The 23,552-nt window shown below is 49.2% G+C and overlaps 1 protein-coding gene across 4 annotated transcripts; it reads right to left on the reverse strand.

The window, feature by feature from the left end:
- Nucleotides 1–4,545: 4,545 nt before the first annotated feature.
- LOC139317360 (zinc finger protein 777-like) lies at nt 4,546–23,280 on the reverse strand. 4 transcript variants are annotated; one of them, XM_070944382.1, is made up of 10 exons: nt 23,255–23,280; nt 22,382–22,473; nt 21,198–21,604; nt 20,419–20,545; nt 20,197–20,313; nt 18,687–18,926; nt 17,767–17,862; nt 17,306–17,380; nt 6,099–6,236; nt 4,546–4,597 (listed from the first exon to the last, which is right to left on the reverse strand). In XM_070944382.1, exons 3-9 carry the CDS (start codon nt 21,516–21,518, stop codon nt 6,148–6,150), a joined length of 1,065 nt encoding a protein of 354 aa, XP_070800483.1. In that variant the 5' UTR covers nt 21,519–21,604; nt 22,382–22,473; nt 23,255–23,280; the 3' UTR covers nt 4,546–4,597; nt 6,099–6,147. The 4 variants fall into 4 exon arrangements, with proteins under 4 accessions (XP_070800483.1, XP_070800482.1, XP_070800481.1 ...); XM_070944381.1 differs by lacking the exon at nt 4,546–4,597 and having other exon boundaries at nt 6,047–6,236; XM_070944380.1 differs by lacking the exon at nt 4,546–4,597 and having other exon boundaries at nt 6,047–8,023.
- Between the last annotated feature and the right edge of the window lie 272 nt (nt 23,281–23,552).

A 23,552-nucleotide genomic window follows, 5' to 3' on the forward strand; every position in this document is an offset into this window, starting at 1 on the left:
TCAAGAAAAAGTGGGGTTAAAGGGTTCCACAATGGCCCCATTGCCATCTAGGGTTGTTGCGAGGTTTGCTTCCCACATGAGTGACCCTCTTCAAAAGTCCCATTTGGGAACATTTGGCCTTGTTATCTATCAATCCACCCATCCATTTATTTATTTTATTTTATTTTACTTTATTTTATTAAATTTCTATACCGCCCTTCTCCCGAAGGACTCAGGGCGGTGAACAGCCAGAAGATAAAACACAGGGATACAAAATTTAAAATAGATTAAAACAAATTAAATAATTTGGCTGAATTTTAAAATACCCCATAACAAATTAAAATTTGTATTTAAAATTTAAAATTTAAATTTAAAAGAGGAGATTTAGGCCAGGCCAGCTTGATGAAATAAAAATGTTTTAAGCGCGCGACGGAAGGTGCGCAGATCCGTGATCCTCCGTATCTCCGGGGGGAGCTCGTTCCAGATCGTAGGTGCCCCCACAGAGAAGGCTCTCCCCCTAGGGGCCGCCAGTCGACACTGTTTGGCTGACGGCACCCGGAGGAGCCCCTCTCTATGGGAGCGTACTGGCCGGTGGGAGGCTATTGGTGGTAGCAGGCGGTCCCGTAGATAACCAGGTCCTAAGCCATGGAGCGCTTTAAAGGTGGTAACCAAAACCTTGAAGCGCACTCGGAAGACCACCGGGAGCCAGTGCAGCTCGCGCAGGAGAGGTGTTACATGGGAGCTCCACTATCCATCTATCCTACTCATCCATCTATTCTATGCTATCCATCTTATCCATCCATCCATCTATGCTATCTATCCATTTGTAGGAAACAATGAAATTCAAAAATAAAATCCTTTGTATTGTCAACTGTTAGGAAGTACCAGTGCATGGCTAGGTAATTTGGATAATAGCAGTTAAGCAAATGAGGGCGGGAAGGGGGTTAATGTATTCTTAATAGGTGCCTCGGATTAGTTGTAACCCCGGAGCACCTATCCAATGGGACCGAAGGGGAAGGAATGGGGCGTCGTGATAGGTTGTATAAAATGTCCTTTTGAATTCAGGGGTGTGGCTTTTGGATTAGAACTTCCTGTTGAAGCTTCTAGCCAAGACCCCATTGCACTTTGCAAACTGCTTTTTTTTTTTTTGGGGGGGGGGGGGGGAGATAAACTTTTCTTACCAATCCAAGTTTTTTTGTGTGGAATCATTTCCAACACACTTCATCTGTCTAGCCCAAGGGTGGGCAACTGTGGCCCTTTTACAACCTGTGGACTTCAACTCCCAGAATTCCTGAGACAGCCAAGGTTGTAAAAGGGCCACAGTTGCCCACCCCTGGGCTAGCCTATCCATCCTCTTATCTATTTGCCACATCTCGCAGTCCAGGGGATTATGAATGGACAGTCTAAACATCCTCCACTACTTGGCGTCCCTCAACTGTCGGTCACTTGGAGGGAAATGTTTGACCCAGGATGAGCACCACAGGAGTGTTCATATCCAAGGATTTGGACAGATGTTTGAAAGAATTAACTGTCAGACAGTTCTGCAGGTGTCATTGCATCTGCTTGATTCATGGTAGCCTGTTGTGGCCGTAGCAGACTTACTTGGATGAGGAGGAGGTTGGGGAGGAACTTGGGCCAGTCCTGGAGTCTGGGGAAGGCTCTTATTTATTTATTTATTTATTAAATTTTTATACCGCCCCCTCTCCCGAAGGACTCGGGGCGGTGAACAGCCAGAATTAAAAACACACAATACCAATATTAAAATACATTAAAACAAAATTAAATTATCTTAGGCTTCTCCAATTTAAAACCCCGTTACCCATAAAATTCACCCAATTAAAAATTTTTTAACCCAGCCCGGCTTGCTGAAATAAAAAAGTCTTCAGGGCCTGGCGGAAGGTCCGGGATTAGTCGTATCCCTGGGGGTAGCTCATTCCAGAGGGCGGGTGCCCCCACAGAGAAGGCTCTTCCCCGGGGGGGTCGCCAGCCGACATTGCCTGACAGACGGCACCCTGAGGAGACCCTCTCTGTGGGAGCGTGTTGGCCGGTGGGAGGTTATCGGAGGCAGAAGGTGGTCTCGTAAATAACTGGGTCCTAAGCCATGGAGCGCTTTGAAGATGAGAACCAACACCTTGAAGCGCACTCGGAAGACCACTGGAAGCCAATGCAGCTCGCGCAGGAGAGGTGTCACGTGGGAGCGCCATGTCGCCCCCATAAGTACCCGCGCGGCCGCATTCTGCACCAGTTGGAGCCTCCGAGTGCTCCTCAAGGGGAGCCCCATGTAGAGAGCGTTGCAGTAGTCGAGGCGGGAAGTAACGAGGGCATGAGTGACCGTGCATAGGGAGTCCCGATCCAGAAAGGGGCGCAACTGGCGTATCAGGCGAACCTGATAGAAAGCCCCCCTGGCCACGGCCGTCAAATGCTCTTCTAAAGACAGCCGTGCGTCCAGGAGGACACCCAAGTTACGCACCCTCTCCGTGGGGGGCAATGTCTCGCCCCCAATAGTCAGCGATGGCACCAGCTGACTATATCGGGACGCCGGCAGCCACAGCCACTCAGTCTTGGAGGGATTGAGTCGGAGCCTGTTCCTCCCCATCCAGACCCGCACCGCCTCCAGGCACCGGGACATCACTTCAAGGGCATCGTTGGGGTGGTCTGGGGTGGAGATGTACAGCTGAGTGTCATCAGCGTACAGATGGCACTGCACCCCAAAACCACGGATGATCTCGCCCAGCGGCTTCACATAAATGTTGAACAGGAGAGGCGAGAGGACCGACCCTTGTGGCACCCCACAAACCAAGTGCCTTGAGGTCGACCTCTGCCCTCCAGCCAACACAGACTGCGACCGGTCAGAGAGATAGGAGGAGAACCACCGTAAAACAGTGCCTCCCACTCCCAACCCCTCCAACCGGCGCAGCATGATACCATGGTCGATGGTATCAAAAGCCGCTGAGGTCTAATAGGACCAGAACAGAGGAACAACCTCTGTCCCGAGCCCTCCAGAGATCATCAACCAACGCGACCAATGCCGTTTCCGTGCTGTACCCGGGCCTGAAGCCGGACTGGAACGGATCTAGATAGACGGTTTCATCCAGGTACTGCGGGAGCTGTCGCTCTGATGCTCTGCATCAGAAGCAGCGATAGAGCCAGGGCCGTCAGACATTTCCCAGCAGCCTTCGGAGTTGGAGGTAAGTGGGGAGGATGAACAGCTGGGGCCTGTTCCAGATGCACGCATGCGCAGAGCTGTTTGGAGAACTGAGGACAAGGAGCTGACTCGGGAAGAAAGGCACAGGTGGACACTGAATGGCCCCTCCCTGGCTGGGGAATAAATAGGAGCCTGGATAGCTCAGCAGACTAAGCACTGTAATTTAACACCAGCTGTCTGCAATTATAGTAAGATCGAATCTCACCAGGCTCAAGGTTGACTCAGCCTTCCATCCTTTCTAAGGTAGGTAAATTGAGGACCCAGTTTGTGGGGGCAATAAGCTGACTTTGTATAAAAATATACAAAAGTATGAAGGCTATTGCTTAACGCACTGTAAGCCGCCCTGAGTCTCTGGAGAAGGGCGGCATATAAATTAAAAAAAAAAAAAAGGGAGGGGTGGTTTACAGCTTTGCCTGGCAAGTATCTCAAGGAACTGATAAGGTCTGTTACTGCAATTAACCCTTTGAAGGATTATTGCCAGGACTTTTCAGTGTGTGAATGCCAGTAATTCACAGGAGCTAAATAAAGAGGGGGTTTTCGGGACAAGGAGGCTGTTTCTTGGTTCTGCTAAGGCTGGGTCAGAACCAGAGGTGGGTTCTACTTACCTTTACTACCGGTTCGCAACGGGAGTGCACACATGCACTTTGTGCGCGCACTTCTGCACATGTGCATATCATCCATGATGACGTCTGGGCAGGTGAGTGGAGCCTCCCGCCGCTTTTACTACTGGTTAGAAAGAACAGGACCGAACCGGGAGCAACCCACCACTGGTCAGAACAGTAGCCCTAGGAACGTGAAGGTTTCCAGGATACATGAAGTCCTTAAGTTATGACTAATTCATGACAATTTTTAAAATGGATCAGTCATGTTGATAGGCTTGATTTTACGGCGGTGCCGTTAGTGCAATCCAGCTGCCAAGTGCCCTATGTGATCATGTGATGCAGGTGTTGTGAGACCATTGGAACGAAGTCTGAGTGCCCCCCCCACCCCGGTCCATCAGAACTTTGAATGGTTGCTATGCAACCAGTCGTAAATCAAAGACTACTGATAATGTAGCTCTTTCAAGGCTTCTCCAACCATCTTGTCTTTCCTCTTTTGCTTCCCTCAGCCATTCTGAGCATAATCTTGAGTGGCCTGGGGGTATTTGTCTTTCTCTGAATTAATGATGATCTCAGAAGAACCACACCTAAAGTTCATTTGACCAAACTCATCCCGATTCATGGCCTTCCAAATATTGGAAATCAGGTCTGCCTTTTCATAGAAAGATCCATAGAAGAATAAAAGAATTTTTATTCTGAAACACCTTGTCAGCACATGGCCACTTTAAAGTGCCACTGTAACAAAAGAAAAATGTTGCAAGGTCTGAGGTACAAAACAACTCTGGAGAGACTGGAGGAACTGAACATGTACAGCCTGGAGGACAAAAAAGAAAGGGGATACAGGATTGAAACTTTTAAATATATTAAGGCTATGAATAGAGTTTTAGAAGGCAGCATTTACAATATTAAGCAAAAATCAAGAACACAAGGGCATAAACTGACAGGAGGGAAGTTCAAAAGTAATGTTAGAAAGGATTACTCCACAGAAATAGTAGTAGAAGCTTGAAACCAGCTACCAGCAGAGGTAGTGGTCCAATCGTCAGTAACTGAGTTCAAATATGCTTGGGATAAATATGTTCATCACCCGACAAAATAATAAAAATAGTTAAAAAAACAAATACATTGAGACAAAAACAACAAAAAACTCAAAAAGGTGGACTCGAGGGACTACTTGGTCTTTTTCTGTAGTTTATATCAGTGGTGAAATGTAAAATTTGTTACTACCGGTTCTGTGGGCGTGGCTTGGTGGTGGTGGTGGCAATGTGACTGAGTGGGCGTGGCCAACTTTTTTTTTTTTTTAACTTTTAAAACCCTTTTTTCTACAACCTCTTTGGCTGAAGAGGTTGTAAAAAAATGCTTTTAAAAGCCTCTGACCAGGGGCCAGCAACCCGCGGCTCTGGAGCCGCATGTGGCTCTTTCATCCCTCTGCTGTTGACTCCCTGTTGCTAGTCGGCTGCACAGTTGATAGGGCTTTCGGTTAGGACAGGTAGAGGAAAAAGGATGCTGCGCTAGGAGGAGACTCCATGGTGGGGGAACCGGATTTGCGGACAGCAGAGGAAAAAGGACGCCACGCTAGGAGGAGACTATGATGGGGGAACCACACTTCCGGTCGGCTCCAGAAGTGAACAGGAGCTTCGGGTTAGGACCTTTGTGGCTCTTTGAGTGTTTAAGGTTGCTGACCCCTGCCTCTGACGATCAAGCAACTCAGCTGGGATCGTCAGAGCCTTTTAAAAGCATTTTTTCTACAACCTCTTCGGCTGAAGAGGTTGTAGAAAAAAGGGTTTTAAAAGTTAAAAAAAAATGCTTTTAAAAGCCTCTGACGATCCCAGCTGAGCCGCGCGATCATCAGAGGCTTTTTTTTTACTTTTAAAAGCATTTTTTTGGCTGAAGAGGTGGTAGAAAAAATGCTTTTAAAAATAAGAAAAAAGCCTCTGATGATCACACAGCTCAGCTGGGCATGGGGGGGGGGGGCCCAGGGATTTTTGCTACCGGTTCTCTGAACCACCTGCCGCCATCGCTACCGGATCAGGTGATCCGGTCTGAACCGGGAGCATTTCACCCCTGGTTTATTTGTTTCTATCTGCCAGCATTGCTGATACCCAAGACTAGAGCAGTTGATAATACAAACTGCTAAGATTTTATTGGCAGAACTCCAACAGAATTTGAAGCCAGTAACTTTAGCACCTTGAACAAGGCCATAGGACTAAAATAAAGTTATAAATTAGGAAGATATGTAAAAATACCACAAAATCCAAATCCGATATTTTGGAGGGAAGTAACCATTTAATGACAAAGCAAATATTAAAAACACTCACAAAAGCGAAGAAGTACTTGATGGAGGCAAATTGACTGATTTCCTCCTTACTATAAAGCAGCTTCTTCAGTCGAATCAACCAACCTACCATCAACCTGGAAAAAGTATGGTTTGGTATATTTCTCAAATGAAGAACCACCTTTAGGAAAATTAATGGATTAAGAGCAAAGGAAATCATGAGGGGAAATCATGAGCACACAGGATAATCTTTTAGCATACAATGCATCGAAACCTCTTAGTGACTGCTTCAGGAAAAAAATATATATAACTCCTCCAGAAGTGAAAACACGAATATATTCTTCCTGATATGGAGTAAAAAAATAAAGCCACCTTCTGCAACCTGAAATCCTCAGGATATGTTGGATTACATCACATACATCCAGCCCACTTTGCTGTTGTCTAACACATATGGAAAAGCTCAGACCAAGGAAAGCTGAAACATAGCATAGGAAGAATACGGAGTATAAATGTGCAATAGCGAAATCAGAAAATATTTCAGAGATTATATATCCAGATTTAGCTTGCAGCTTGTTTTTCAGCCACTTACTGCCTGACCATTGTGAAACTTTTCGGAATATTCTTTCTACAGTGACTATGGTTATCTATCATGAGAAAGTCCCAACAGACAAGTGATAATCCTCTACAGAGGGGGACTTGAGAGTGAAAACAAAAAGGTGATTTGGATAAGTGGATGGCAAAAACAGTAGTCCAATTGCCATAAATTGGCATGCCTCAGAAGCAAACCTATTTTACAGATAGCAAAACAGCCCTTACACAATGCAAGAGGTTGCAATTTCCAACACTTATTCAATGGTCAAAAGAAGAAAACTGCCCACCTGATCACAAGAAAAATCAAGTTTGGATGTACTGAGGGAGGAGAGATTAGGAGACTGCAGGTAAGAAGTTAAAGAAGCATCTTCTACATTCCATTGCTAATAGGAGCAGGAGGTCTTCTTATTCCACAACAACATCCTTTCTGGACCAATCCATGTTGCCTAATCCTTGAGAATTAGGAAGACTTCCATGTTATCACCATATAATCAAGAGCATTCCTTCACTTTTCTTAACTGCCTTAAAGAGGAATCCACAAAAATAATCCTTGCATCTGACTGCAGCCTAATGAGGGCTAAGAACTACCTTTCCCTGGCTTCTTTTTCATAGTCACTGAATCAGACCCCTGAACCTGGCAAGAAGTATTACACTTCTTGCAGTGATACAACTGGGCCCCAGTATGCTTCAGCAAACCCTTGTAGGATAGCCATGAGCCACAGATATGGCAGCGGCGACTCCTTGTCCGGCTATGATTCTGAAGGTGTTCCAACAGTAAGCCCTCATGGACAAAAGTTCGGTCGCACTGAGCACACCGGAAAGGCCAGTCTTCTGAGTGCATTCGCTTGTGTTCTGCCAAAGCTGCTGGATCGGTAAAGTAAACGCTGCACTCCACACACCGGCAAACCTGGCCTGGAGCATGAGATAGCTGGTGCTGGTCAAATGCTGCTGTGTCCAAAAATGTCCTGTTACATGCAGAACAGTGCAGCGGCCAATCCACAGCATGAACACGCTCATGCACAGTAAGCGCCTTTTGGCTTGAAAAACACAAATTACATTCAGTACAATGGAACTGTGTCCCCGGTACGTGTATTAGCAAGTGTTGGGACAGCTGTCCCTCAAAAGCAAAACTCCTGTTGCATTCTGTGCACTGGAATTTTCGTTTGCGGCTATACTGGTGATCAGTCAAGGTCTCCTGGTACGTGGAGTTCTTAGTGCATTTGCCACACTGAACAAGGCATCCTTTTGCATATGCTTCTTTCTGCTCAGGGTCATCTGTGGCATCGTGCAGAAGAGCATTCCTACAGGCTATCAAGGATGTTGGAGTCTTCTGTCCCTCTTCTTCTTCAACAGACTGTAGTAGCACTGGGTGCCCAGCTAAGGCAAAAAGGAACCACTCTTTAAGGAAAACAAATCCCTATCCACAGTTTGAAAGATTCCAGTTTAGAAACCAAAGTCTGAAAAGGAGATGTTCTACAATTCATCCTTATCTGAAGGACAAATAACAGGCTAAAATCACTTGCAATGAAAACATCTATGAATACATTACAGGTACTCCTTGGGTTATGACAACAATTGAGACTGGAATTCTCATCACTGAGTGATAAATTGTGACATCACTTGACCAAATCACTTAATAAGAGCAATCCCAGCAGTCCTGATTGCCATTGTTACTCCAGGACAGCAGAGTTAAGTGGGAAGAGGTGGGAGTCACAGGCAAGAACAGGTGGAGACAGCATGGGTGCCACAGATTGGGAGCATGAGTGGGTTGGTGGGGACCGCAGGCAGGTAGGTTGGTGGAGGGGAACTGCAGATGGGCATGTGCTTGGAATGCTATGGAGTACAAGAACCCTGAGATCTCCGTAATGGGGCTTCTCAGGAGAAATGTGGCAGGAGTGACTTAAATGCACAAACTGCCGGCTTCCCCATTGACTTTGCTTGTGGGAAGCCAGCAAAGCTTCCAAATGTAGATTGTGTTACCACAAGATATTGCAACAGCTAGAATTTCAAGGATCAGTCTAAGTACCACTTGGTTCAGTGACTTGTAACTTGAAATAGTTGCTCAACAAGTGGTCATAATCCAAGGACTACCAGTGTTTCCCCGAAAATAAGACCTGGTCTTATATTAATTTTTCCTCCAAGACACACATTAGGGCTTATTTTCAGGTGATCTCTTATTTTTTCATTTACAGCAGCCATGTCAAACACAAGGCCTGTGGGCTGGATGGGCTTATATCTGGCCCAAAGGGCTGCCCCAGAGATGGGGAGGGACTGCCCCCTGCAGCCCCAGCCCAGCTCAGCCAGGCGCCCTCCTAGTGCACGCACAGGAAGCAGCACGCACGTGGCAGCCAACAGTGTCCGGCAGCAGCTGCGACTGCAGGGCCGGCCCTCCAAGCAGCAGGCCCCACTCTGTCCCACCTAAGGGCAACCACTCCCCCTAAGGGCAACCACAATGCTGCTGCAGCCCTCAATGAAATCAAGTTTGACACCCCTGATATACAACAATCTACATTTATTCAAATACAGTCATGTCATCTTCTTCTGGAACATCATCATAACTCTCCAAACCTCGAATTCCAGCCTGAATTTCTTGCGACTCCATTTCCTCTAGAACCATTGGCCTCAAACTGTCATGTTCAGCAATAGAGCTCTCCTTAAATGAGCACTTCTTGTCCACGTAGCCTGCTTGTAGTGTATTGGCAACACAGCTGTCAGTGATTTTATCCCATGAATTCTTCACCCAAATCACGACCTCTGGCAGGCTAGGCTTCACAAAGTTTCCACACTGATTTCTCTCCATTCTATTTTCAATGTAGTCATTGATTTCCATATGCAAATAGTCCTTGAATGGCTTGTTTATTGCAATATCAAGAGTCTGGAGATAGGCAGTCATTCCTGCGGGAATCATTATTTGATCTATTTTTCTCTGCAAGGAAGTTCTTCATATCTTTAGTGCAGTGAGTGCTGGCTGAATCCCAGACTAGCAGACCTCTTTGGCCACCTCGCAAAACAAGTGGCAATATTAAATTGACCCACTTCCTTATAACTGCTTTTGTGCACCAGGCCTTTTCAGTTTCAAGAACGTAAATCTTATTTTTCTTGCCCTTAGTGATGATTACAGGTGGGACTTTCTTTCCATTCAGACAAATTGCCAAAATACAGGTAACACATGCACTTTCGTAACCAGTGGAGGGAATGTAGATTGATGAGGCAACCCTCTGATCAATTGTTGTTTGATATCCTTGGCACATAATCACTGCAGTTTCATTCATAGCAATTATGTTGGAAAGTTGGTATTTAGAAAAGTCGATGCCTTCAACAAAGGACTTGAATGCAAGTGCACATTTAATAAGTTCAGTATCTTCCAGCTTGAACAGTGTTGTCAATCTTCTTAAAGACAGTTCATACCACTGAAGGAAGTCATCCAGCCAGTGTTACGATGCTTTGAATTCTTCTGGAGATATTTCTAACTGTGATGCTACTGCAAGGGCAAGTGCTTGAATATCAGCCCTGCGCACAACCAAAGCCTTTGCTCTCCTGTCAGCAATCCATTCACAGATGATGTCTTCCAGTTCAGGAATTAATGGTTGCCGACCTGATCCACATTTGTGCTTCTTAGCATTTCCCTTGTCCAACTGTTGACTAAGGTTATTGTACTCTGCTCACCATTTTTGGACCAATCAGAGATCCAACTTCTTTTCATTGCAGAAAGCCGTTAAGATTCTTGCCCCAAGAGTCCTCCATGATTCCTTTCTTGAACTCGACAGAATAGCTCTTTCTTTTTGCACTCATCTTGTCTGGGGGTGAAAATATTTATTCCTTTTAGATCTATCATTAAATCAGGGGTGTCAAACTCGATTTCATTGAGGGCCGCATCAGCATTGTGGTTGCCCTCGGGGGAGCCACCTGCCCCACCACATCCGCGAGCAAGCAAAGACCAACGGTGGGACAGAGTGGGCAGGTGGCCACCTGCTGCTTGGAGGGCTGGCCCAGCAGTCACAGCGCTCCGACTCACTTGTGCTGTGTGGGCTGCGCAGCCCGAGTGCTCCAGCCAAGGGGCCAGTGGGCTGTGGCTGCTGCCAAACACCGTCAGCCCCTGCGTGCTTGCCGCCTGTGCACACAGCAGGGGGACAGTCGGCCGAGCTGGGCCAGGGCTGCAGGGGCCGGTCCTCATTATCTCTGGGGCAGCCCCGTGGGCCAGATATGCGCCCACCTGGCCTGTAGGCCTTGTGTTTGATATGTCTGCATTAAATCAAGTTTTAATTGAAGACTTACAAGACAGGAGTGGCAACAAAAAGTATGACAGTTAAGAATGACACAAAAAAGGGATGAAAAATTGCAGGCACGAAAATTCAGAAAACAGAAAACATGAGTGCATTAAATATGTCCATTACAACACAGGTGCATTGTGTCTGTACTCTGGTCATTTGGCAATAAGTCTTGAGTTCAATGGTTTATTTATTTTAAGTATTAATGTCAATATTATTTTGTATTTAATTATATATTATTTTATAATTCAATGTGTCTGTTGTGTGTTGCAACAGACATACTAATGCTGACAATCTTAACCGGGGCTTATTTTGGCGGTAGGGTTTATATTACAAGCATCTGTTGTGGCCCCGCCCTCTGAGCCTGTCCCATCGGAGGAAGAAAGCTCCGAGCATGAGGAAGAGGAGTCAGCCAGGCCTCCCTCTCCAGGCCCCTCCCCTCTGGCATTGTTTCAAGTGCCGGCCGAGGGAGAGGAAACAGCTGCTTCGGATCAGAGTGATAATGACACATCATTCCTGGACGCACGCCTCCGAAGGCGTGATAAACGTTTGCAGCAGCTTGGGAGGCGTGCTAGGGATTAGAACTGAGTCACTGGACCACACCCCAGAGACCACACCCCAGAGACTATATAATAGAGAGTGGTGGTCAAGGATCTTTTGTGACGAACAAAGCAAAACCTTGGACAGTCACTAAAGCCTCGTCCGGAACTGCTGGGAGGAATATTATTTCTGTTTGGACTTTCTTGAACGTTCATATCTTATCTGTCTGTTTGTGAAAATAAAGTAACTTGGCAGACGGTGTGTCTATCGCTGCCAAGTCGGAGATAAGAACTGGGTGCGTTCCAAAGTGTTTCCTTAACCCTCGACTGGCTGTGTGTGTGTGTGTGTGTGTGTGGGGACGGGGACAGATCATCTTGTTCGTCACCACATACTCCATCGTTAACCCACGATGGACCAACAGCTGCAGCAGCAGATACAGCAGATGCTGGAGGCCAATCAGCTTCTGCAACAGCAAGTAGCACAGCTAACTGCCCAACTTGCTTTGGGAAATGCTCCTGCAGCTCCACCTCCTCCCCCTCCCCATCCGAGATGCCCAGTGAACGTGCCAGATAGGTTTTCTGGGCAGCAGGAGATGTTTCCGGCCTTCTTGGGACAATGCCAACTGTTTATGGCAATGAGGCCGGAGGATTTTCCGGATGACCGGGCTCGGGTGGCATTTGTTATCAGCTCCCTCTCGGGCACTGCCGCCCGATGGGCCACGCCCCTGTTGTTGCAAGATAGCCCCTTGCTCCTGGACTTTCAGGGCTTTTTACAACACCTGCGCACCATGTTTGAGGACCCCCTCCGGGTGCAGACGGCAGCGAGGCGCATCAAGGACCTCCGCCAAGGCAAGCGCCCCCTGCAGGACTATATTGCAGAGTTCCGACTGCTAGGCCAGGATTCGGCTTGGAATGAGGTGGCGCTGATGGACACCTTCCAGGACGGCCTTTCCGACGAGATGCAGGACGAGCTGGTTCGTGTGGAGGCGCCACCGACCCTCGACGCGCTGGTGACCCAATGCCTGCGTATCGACGCCCGCTTGCAACGGCGACGGCCCCGTCGGGCTCTTCTGGAACCATCGACAGCGTCGGCACCCCCGCGTTTCGCACCGACAGCGCTCCGGACCGCACAGCGTTTTGTGGCGACGGCTGAGGAGCCTATGGAGCTCGGAGCAGCCAGACCTCAACTGACGGCCCAGGAGCGGATGCGGAGACGTCAAGGGGGGTTGTGCCTCTATTGCGGCGAGGCGGGACATTTTGCCGCCTCGTGTCCCTGGAAGCAGAGTGGACCGCTCAGGCCTGTTCCGGAGTCTCGGCGTGACCTGCCGGGAAACGGGCCAGGCCTGGCCTAGGGGAAACTCTGGGTCAGGCACGTGACCATGCCCCGCCGGAGTCGGCGGCTGTGGACTGTGAGCCCCCTCGGCACCTGATTTTGAACACCCGGGTGTTGTTGGCTAACCGGTCGGAGGGGCTCCAAGCGCACGCGCTGGTGGACTCGGGGGCCACCACGAACTTTATGGACCAGGCCTTTGTGGCCCATTACAAAGTCCCCTTGGTTCCAGTGGACCCTCCGTTGAGGGTTGAAACTATAGATGGGCGGGAACTCGTGGCGGGGCCCATCAAAACCGCTACCCAGCCCTTGCGCCTCGCCATTGGAAACCACGAGGAGGCGATCCAGTTTTACGTAACGGCGGATCTGCACTTTCCCTTGGTCCTGGGGATGGCCTGGCTTCGGGCGCACGACCCTCAGGTGGCGTGGTCGAGAAACGCCATCTCGTTCCCGAGCCTGCAGTGTGTCGACCACCTTCGCCACACCTGCGCCGGCCAGGACGTCTCTGCCCCAAACGTCTCCTTGCCTCCGGAGCTGACGCCCTTCGCTGACGTGTTCAGCGAGAAGGAGGCGGACCGCTTGCCCCTGCACCGACCCTACGACTGTGCGGTGGACCTAATGCCCAACGCGCCCCTGCCATCGGGACGCCTGTACTCCATGTCGGAGCCCGAGCTGGCCGCCTTACGGGACTTTCTGGAAAAGAACCTGGCCCGTGGGTTCATCCGGCCTTCGACCTCCCCGCTCTCGGCCCCGGTCCTCTTCGTTAAATCATTCATTTATGAATGATTTTTTTTATTTGTATAAGCGTTATATAAGTGACATTAGAAGTATTATGTTTAAGAAATAGGATTTTATATATGGGGGGTTAAGAATTTTTTTTTATAGGGATGTTAGTTTAATGATTGGTTATGCAATTTAGATCATTGTTAAAGATCAATAGAAATACCTTGTGTTCTGCTCTGGGAGGTCGGGGAGGGGGAGGGGGGTTGGGGGGGGTTGTGGGGAAAATATGTTTGTTTTTAAAACTTTTTTAATAAAAAAAAAAAAAGAAGACGGGGACTTGCGCCTGTGTTGCGACTACCGGCGCTTGAATGCCATCACAGTGCGAAATCGCTACCCCCTGCCGCTGATCCCGGAGCTGATGGAGAGGTTGCGGGAGGCCTCGATCTTCACTAAGCTCGATCTCCGAGGGGCTTACAACCTGGTGCGCGTGAGAGAGGGGGACGAGTGGAAGACGGCGTTCGGCACGCGGTACGGACACTTCGAGTATACCGTCATGCCGTTCGGGTTGACCAACGCCCCCGCGGTCTTCCAGCACTTGATGAATGATGTGTTCCGGGACATGCTGGATCGGTTCGTGGTGATCTACTTGGATGACATTTTGATCTATTCCCGGACCCCGGAAAGTCACCTCCAGCATGTCCGCCAGGTCCTGCAGCGCCTGCGGGAGCACCAGCTCTATGCGAAGTTGGAGAAATGCTACTTCTTCCAGACTTCCATAGAGTTCCTCGGGCACATCATCACCCCCGAGGGCATCGCGATGGACCCGCACAAGGTGGAGGCCTTGCGCAGTTGGGAACCCCCGCGTCGGGTGAAGGACGTCCAGCGTCTGTTGGGATTCGCCAACTACTATCGGACCTTCATCCCGGGCTTCGCCACCCTGACCTTGCCGTTGACCCAGCTCCTTCGGAAGAAGGTCCCGTTCCAGTGGGGGCCCCCGCAGCAGCAGGCCTTCGAGGTCCTCAAGCAGGCCTTCCTCACGGAGCCAGTCCTGAGGCACCCCAATCCACACCGTCCGTTCGTGGTGGAGACGGACGCGTCCAACGTGGCGATTGGGGCGGTGCTGCTACAGGCTCCGGTGGATGGCGGCACTCTTTTTCCCTGCGCATACTACTCCCGGAAACTCAACCCTTCCGAGCGCAACTACACCATCTGGGAAAAGGAGTTGCTGGCCATCAAGGCCGCGTTCGAGGCTTGGCGACATCACCTCGAGGGGGCCCGACACCAGGTGGAGGTGCGGACGGACCATCGGAACCTGGAGCACCTCACCACGGCACGGAAGTTGAACCAGCGGCAGATCCGGTGGTCGTTGTTTTTCGCCCGGTTCAACTTCCACGTCACCTACATTCCGAGCAACCTCAACCAGAGGGCGGACGCGCTATCCCGTAAGCCGGAATACTTTTGCCCCAAGGACTCCCTTCCCCCCCGGACGGTGCTGCCAGCGGACTCCTTGGCCGCGGTCCAGGAACCGGTGGACCTGCGGGCTCAGGTGCTGGAAGCGCAGCGACGGGACGACTGGTCGCAGCAGCGGAGAGCGGACGTCGGCCCCGCGTCCCCATGGACCGTGGAGGAGGGCTTGCTCAGACATTGGGGTCGGCTGTACGTGCCCACGAGTCCGCTCCGAGCCCTCGTCATGAACCAGTGTCATGACAACCCCGCGGCGGGGCACTTCATCTTCTTTAAGACTTTGAATCTGGTGACGCGGACTTTTTGGTGGCCTCGGGTACGGCACGACGTGCACGCCTACGTGACGTCCTGTGTGACGTGCCGACAGGCCAAAGCCGCGTCCGGCCCCCCTCCCGGACTCCTCCAGCCGCTACCGACACTGGAGAGACCGTGGGGAGCCATCTCCATGGACTTCCTGACAGACCTGCCCCTGTCCGCTACGTACACGACCGTCCTCGTGGTGGTGGATGCGCTCACGAAGATGGCACATTTCATCCCGTGCCGCGGCCTGCCCTCGGCCCGCACCACGGCTCGCCTGTTCCTGCAACATATCTTCCGCCTCCACGGCCTGCCGGACCGGGTGGTTTCGGACCGCGGGGCCCAGTTCACGGCTCGCTTCTGGAAAAGCCTGATGGCCGCGCTGGAGGTGCAGGTGTGCCTGTCATCGTCACACCATCCGGAGACTGACGGGGGCACGGAGAAGGTCATCGGCATACTGGAGCAGTACCTCCGCTGTTTTGTCAACCAGCAGCAGGACAACTGGGCCGAGTACCTTCCCCTGGCGGAGTTCGCTTTTAATAACTCCCAACACACCTCCACCCAGATGACTCCGTTCCATGCCAACGTCGGATACCATCCACGGCTTTTCCCGTTGACCATCATGGACTCCCCTGTTCCCGAGACCCGGGACTTCCTCTCGGAGCTGCAGGCAGTGCAGCAACTGGTGCGGCGGCAGCTGATCCGGGCGAAAGAGGATTATAAACGGTTCGCCGATCGCGCCCGCCGGGCGACGCCACCGCTGGAAGTAGGAGATCGGGTGTGGTTGTCCACGAAACACCTCCCCACGGACCGGCCGGTGAGGAAACTGGCCCAACGCTTTATCGGTCCCTTCCCTATCGAGGCGGTCATCAATCCGGTGGCCTACCGGTTGACTCTACCCCGCTCCATGCGGCTCCACCCTGTTTTTCATCGGTCCCTCCTGGTCCCTGAGGCCCCCGCGAGCCATCTCCGCCGCCCGCCGACGCCTGCCCCCCCAGCCGCAGCCGACGAGGACGATGCCTCGACGTACGAGGTGGACAGTATCCGGGACTCCCGTTGGCTGAAGGGGCGCTTCCAATACCTCATTGCCTGGAAGGGGTACGGGCCCGAGGATTTCACCTGGGTGGACGCGTCTGCCGTTCAGGCCCCTGACCTGGTGCGGGCTTTCCACGAACAGTTCCCGTCCCGACCCCATCCCGACCATCAGACCCGGGGGAAGGGCCCTGCGGTGGGGGATAGTGTTGTGGCCCCGCCCTCTGAGCCTGTCCCATCGGAGGAAGAAAGCTCCGAGCATGAGGAAGAGGAGTCAGCCAGGCCTCCCTCTCCAGGCCCCTCCCCTCTGGCATTGTTTCAAGTGCCGGCCGAGGGAGAGGAAACAGCTGCTTCGGATCAGAGTGATAATGACACATCATTCCTGGACGCACGCCTCCGAAGGCGTGATAAACGTTTGCAGCAGCTTGGGAGGCGTGCTAGGGATTAGAACTGAGTCACTGGACCACACCCCAGAGACCACACCCCAGAGACTATATAATAGAGAGTGGTGGTCAAGGATCTTTTGTGACGAACAAAGCAAAACCTTGGACAGTCACTAAAGCCTCGTCCGGAACTGCTGGGAGGAATATTATTTCTGTTTGGACTTTCTTGAACGTTCATATCTTATCTGTCTGTTTGTGAAAATAAAGTAACTTGGCAGACGGTGTGTCTATCGCTGCCAAGTCGGAGATAAGAACTGGGTGCGTTCCAAAGTGTTTCCTTAACCCTCGACTGGCTGTGTGTGTGTGTGTGGGGACGGGGACAGATCAGCATCCTGAAAAACCATGCTAGGGCTTATTTTCTGGTTGGGTCTTATTTTTTGGGAAACACGGTATCTGTATTTGTGGGCTTAACAACATTTTCAAAGTATGTAACCAAAAAATGTTATACTTACCACATGGAATTCATTCTCTATATCATAAAGGACTAAATACTCCTTCAATTTTAGGAAAGCCTGGTTATGCTAAATAATTGCTGTACTTTGCCATTATTATCCAGCACTCACCAAGTGAAGCCAAACCCTCCTGATCCTCGACACACAACTCCTCTTCTTGTTTAATGGTGACTGCAACAGGTGGATCTGTGCACAAGAGATACAAATCAAAAAGTTCTACTCTGGTTCACCTCCCTAGACTCCAGTGCAGCAGGCAGAAAGGTGGTCTTCCATGAGCTCTCAGTGGAAACCAAAGTAGCTTGAAATGCTTGTAGGCTCCACTTTCTTCCCTGCCACAATTTAAATTGTCTTGAGATGCCAAAGCATCACTTTTCAAGCCATTCTTTGTCCTCCCACTCCACATCTTTAAAATAGAACACTATGAAGAAAATGCCAAATCCATTTCAAAGTAATCACATACGAGTATATCAGGCAGTAACGAAGGACAGCAATTCGAATTCCTAGAATATTTCACTCACCCCAATTAAGATTCCCAGGAGTATCAAAATGTTCCACTTTATTATTACACTCACATTCATCACTGCCAGGGCTTCCTGGAGACCATGGTTCCTCCTTAATATGCAGTTCTTCTTTTTCTTCCTTGATATTATGACGAACAATCTGATATTCTTTGTGGAATAAAGAGAATTAGACCCCAAATGATTTCAACTGGGAATTAAACAACAATACCTTTTTATTTGATATAACATAGTTTACCTAGTACCAATGTGCATAAAATGTATTACTATGATATTCTGGGATCAAATTAGATTTCCTACCTCTAGATCCTAAAAGAGCTGCCTCCGCTGCAGTTTGGCCTAAATGCTTAAGGAAGAAATATATCTGTATCAAGTCATTCCTCTAGGAAGGTTCTGACCTAAAGGCAGGACTACGTGGTAGACAAATTGGTAAAGACCAAGTATTTTTAAAGCATGATAAATCATTGCTTGATAAAAAACATCATGTTTGCCTGGCCAAGCAAGCAAGAAAATGTTGCCACATTCTTCCATCTGAGAGGTATTAACAGCATAACGACACAAAGACTGGATCAGGCTAATAACTATTTTGCAAAACAGCAAGTATCTCTAGGAAGCTTGCAAGCAAGCAGACAGAAGAATGACAGCCATTTTCCATTATTGTTGCCTGATAGCTGTTACCGAAAATATGGCATCTGCAGGCAGCCATCAATCATCGGCTCCTCCATTCATTTCTCCAATCTTTTAGAAATAACTAAACTGGTGGCTATTGTCATATCCGATAGCAAATTTCATAGTATGAACTTGGCCACTTGGCAGGTCAACACGTGAATACAAATTACCAGCTTTGGGGACAGGATTGGGTAAACTTGCCACATCGTAAGTGGATTTGTGTACAATTTGTTACATTACACCACAAAAAGATGTGGGTCAATGGCTGAGGCTCAGCAGATAAATATTACGGAACAGACACTCACCAAGGCCAGCGCTATCAATGAAGCTCATTTCATAGCAATTCTCTTGATCAACAAACAGATTACTTTCTTCCTCCACTTCTCCATCTCCAGAAGAAGCATCTGCTGCATCAACAAACAGGTTTGTTTCTTCCTCAGCTTCTCCATCCCCAGAAGAAGCATCTGCTACGTCAACAAACAGGTTAGTTTCTTCCTCGGCCTCTCCATCTCCAGAAGAAACCTCTGCCACATCAACTGAGGAAGCTGCACGCAGAGAAGGAAAACAACAACAACAACAACTAAGATTAACAAATTGAAGAGAATATCTATATCCAAGAATTGTTTAGTCCTTGGTTGTTTTCCTGCAGACGTTTCATTATCTGACTAGGTAAAATCATTGGTATTGGAAGGATTTGCTCTGTTTATACAAGTAGTCCTTGATTTACAACCATAATTGAGTCTAGAATTATGGTGGTAAATTGCGGTAGTTTTTAAGCAGGTCACTTCTTGTGACCCTCCTGATTTTACAACTTTTTTTTGCGGCAGCTCTTAAGCAAACACCACAGTCATATTGCAAATGCCTCAGTCGTGAAACAAATACATTTTACACAATGGGCACTTTTTTGCCAAAAACCAGGAGTAAACGCTGGAAACCAACAAAAAACACCATAAATGCAAACTGGTTGCCAAGTGTCCAAAATATGATCCATGTGACCACAGGGAAGGCACAGCCATCAGAACTCCAGAACCAAATTGGAATTAGCTCTGAAGAGGTCCATTGTAACTTCAATTGCTAAGTGACTGGTTGTTAAGAGAGGACTACCTGTATAGGGTAGCTTCCCCTGCCACTGTTGATGGGGGTATGGTTTTCTCGTAATTGAGGAAGTACAAAGGGCAAAAACCCTCCCACTTCCAACATTGCAAGGCATGTTACTGTACATAAACAGAGAGCGAACCTCACTCCCTTCTAGCACTGATGACGTACCGTAGCTGGGTCATGAAATGTCTGCAAGAAAACAAATTCAGAGAGCACCAAGCATCCCACAATCCTCCTCCTCCTCCTCCCATAGCCTCCTCCCTTCTAGAACTGATGATGTTATCTAGTCAGGTCACGAAACGACTGCAAAAAACAAGCTTGGAAAGCACCAAGGACGCAACGGATTTAAAAAATGTATTATAGCATCAGGTTCTGTGATTGTCCATTCCATCAGAAGCACAGGGTATTCTCCTGAACAAGGGGCATTTATTTTTATTATACCTTCTGTCTTTCAATGCATATGTGCCAACGTATCTAAGTCCACAGGAAAGTAAATAGTCAATAATGAAGTAAAATACAAGTTCAGGCTCTGATATAAGGAAACAGTAGATATAAGGAAGCAGCGGATATAAGGAAGCAGCGGATATAAGGAAACTGCAGTCCAGGAAGTGGCTTGAATTGCTCTTTCTCTTCCCACCGACAACAACAAATCCAGCAATAAACTGGAAAGACCATTTAGAAATGAGAAAGCTTCATCTATCAGTGCCATTAACATACTTGTGCAGCTGGGATCTTTAGGTATCTCCCTATTCTCCAAGACTTCTGACTCCTCCATGCGGACTTCCTCCCCTTGGTCCATCTGGGATAGGATATCAGGCTTGGAAATCGCATGATCTATACCATAGGAAAGGAGACAGGTTGTTAGGAAACCAGGCCATTTCAGCAATGCACACAGAGGATAACTCAGTCAATGTATAGACAAGAGATCAAAGTCCTCACCCAGAGAGACCAGCATGTCATAGTTGCTCCTCATGACGGTTCTATAAAGCTCTCTCTGCCACTCTTCTAGGTTCCTCCATTCCTGCTCATTGAAATGGACCGAAGTGTTACTGAAGTTCAAGGGCACCTAGAAAAAGCAAGACAGCTAAAGAAAATCACTGTGCATCTTCCATCAAGTCAACCCCATTTCCCTTCTGCATTTTCATACTAGATCCCGAGCGAAATCCTAATCTTCTCTTTGGTTCTAAAAACTCGCAAACCTCTAGCTGGCAATGTATTATTTATTGATATATTTAAAGAATTTGTATGGCCATCCACTCACTCTTATGGACTCTAGGCAGCTTACAAACAATTAAAATGACCAGCTTTTAAGCAAGCAGTATGTTCTTTGACAGACTACGGTTTACAGCTCCAGAATCTGAAGATGCCTAAAATCCAAATAACTCCATCTGTCGTCATTTTTTCCTTCCAGTCATAAACCGGAGAGTGGATGATCTTCCTGTTTTCAACTAGCTAATCTGTCTTGTCCAAAATCAGAGCAAACTGTGATTCATTGCAAAGATATCCTGGCTTCTCATTGTAATTTGGGAGAGATAAACCATAATGCTAACTGAATTCCACAGAATTTCTTTCACAGGCTGAGTTGTAAGGCAGAACTAAACTTTATGGATGATGGTTCATCTACAAGTCCAGTCACACTTTGTAGCCTCCTCCCAAACCATTTCTGCTGAGTCCCGACTCTTCTCTGAATCAGGCCACTCCAGTGGGACAGAGGTTACCTTAGGGACTTCTCCTTTAAATCCTGGAGGAAATCGCAAGATCCAGAAGTTCCGGTTCTTCAACAGGCTCTCAAGGTTCTCCAACCTCCGCTGCAACAGGCTGTTCTCCTCCAAGATGGTCCCCAACACGGCCAGTTTGCTCTCCAGCTGGCTCCCCATTTCCATCACGGCTTTCTCGCAGCCCATCCACTTCTGCTCAGCAGCAACCATCCTCTGCTCCAGATGGAGCAACTGGGCATTGGGGGGATCCATCCCAGCATCCTTGGCTTCTCCGGCAGACATGGCGGACCCAGCAGATGTTTCCAAGTTCCTGACCTTCATTTCCCCATCCCACGCTGGTTTGAAGTCTCTCAAGGCAGAAGGGAGGCCAACCCAGAGGCCTTGCACCCCGCAGCTCGCTTTTCGGGCTAGAGGGAAAGAGGAATTCACACAGAACTCTTCTCCACCAAATTCAGACATGCATTTCAAGAATTGCAAAGTTCAACTGGGCTACTTGTCACCTGCTGCTAAGATTTAACCATCTGTATTCTGCTTGAGAAGTTTAAGTCATCCAACCCCAGTCCCTACGTTTTCCAGTTCCCATTAGGGAACTAGATTCCCCGATTCCCAGATCAGGGGTGTCCAACTCACAGCATCACGTTGTCACGTGACGTATCGCGACTTTTCCCCCCTTCACTAAACCAGGGGTGGGTGTGGCCAGCGCGTGATGCATCTGACCCGCAAGTTTGACACCCCTGGTTTAGAGAAAGTTTCTAGTCCTCATGGCTGGACATTTGCTCATTAACATTCGGGAAACATTAAGAAAGGCCTACTACCAACATGGCCACATAAACTACAACTCAAGTTTCTAACCCTCTTCACTCAGAAAATACAGTCTAATCAGCTGACCCCACTGCCACCAACATAACATTTCACAACTTTTTTCCCTTCGCGGAGCTGGGGTGGACATGGCCTGCACATGATGCATCCAGCCTCTGGGCCACCAGTTTGACACCCCTGGCAATACTTTATTTGGCTAAGTGTGACTAGACACACAAGGAATTTGTCTCCAGTGCAACTTAAGTTGATGGAAAAGGCCCTGGGAGATCTAGGTTCAACTTCACTCACTCACCTAGCCTACATTACAGGGTCGTAGGGAAAAACTGGAATCACGCGAGATATAAATGCGGACTAAGGACACCTACCTCTCTTCCTATTGCAGAATAACCCACCGACGGAAAGGATTGCGGGGAAAAAAGCCCAAAGGGCACCGTCGGGTGAAACTTAGACTTTTGAGCTGTTTGTAAATGGAAACAAGAAAAAAGAAGGCAGGCTGAAAAAAAATCCGTATTTTTCCAGGAAAACCCTACATATAACTCTCCTTTACTCGGCTGGATCCATCATTGCAACTGATGCCCCGCTGAAGGACCAACCCCCACCTTTTCTCAATGCAAAAAAAACCATTCCCAGGGCAGATCATTTACAGAAGGCTAAGCCGGGAAGAGACTTTGGAGGTCTAGTCCAGCCCCACCCTCGGAAGAAACGCTAGGACAAACCCCTTCCTTCAAAAGTTTGAAACCCTCCCCCCCAAAAAAGGGGGGGGAGGGGGACAGAGGAGCGCAGGACTCCCGGAGAGGTGGAAGTCTAGATTCGGACGCAAAGGCCAAGACCTGCAAAGCCAGGCGAAAGAAAAATCCCCAGCTAAAAATGGAGATTTCCGGGAGAGGCCACGCCGCGCCTGGTGGATTCCGTGCAAAAGGCACCCGGGACCCCTCGAGGTTTTCTAGAAGAGCCCTTCCCGCACTTTGGGGGGCGGGGGTCTTGCAGGGGAAACACCACCAGCCCAGTTCTTCTAGACGGGGTAACACGGCGATCCCAGAAGACACCCCCCCTGCTCGCCGCGGAGGATTCTGGGAAGACATTCGGAGGGCGCCCGGTTGCCGATGAGCGGCTGGCTCCCGAGCTGTAGACCCCCCCTCCCTCGGGACTCGCGACCCCCGGTTCCCCCCCCCTCCACCCGCGCCCCGTTTTGCGCTACCTGGCCGCACCCGCCCGCCCCTCCCCCGGCCGGACGTTACCGCGGGGCCGCCTTTGTCTCGACTGCCGCAACGCCGCGCATTCGGAAGGCTGGCCGCGTGGCGCGCATGCGCCGAGCCCGGCCTGGGAGTCAAGGCGGCGCGCGGTGAAAGAGCGTCTGTTCTTGAGAGCTCAGACCATCGCTGCCCTGGCGGTCGGGAGGAAGATCGCCTGGGACCTAAAACACTTATAGCAGATAGTCCTCGACTTATGACCCAAAAAGTGTGTGTGGTCAAGCGAGACGGGTTCATTCTCTCAGTTTTGTCCCATTTTACAACCTTCCTTGCCACCTCGGACCTG

This window comes from Pituophis catenifer, unplaced genomic scaffold, assembly GCF_029215685.1.
Source record: "Pituophis catenifer annectens isolate HBS135680 unplaced genomic scaffold, rPitCat1.0.hap2 SCAF_5, whole genome shotgun sequence".
Taxonomy (NCBI): Eukaryota; Metazoa; Chordata; class Lepidosauria; order Squamata; family Colubridae; genus Pituophis; species Pituophis catenifer.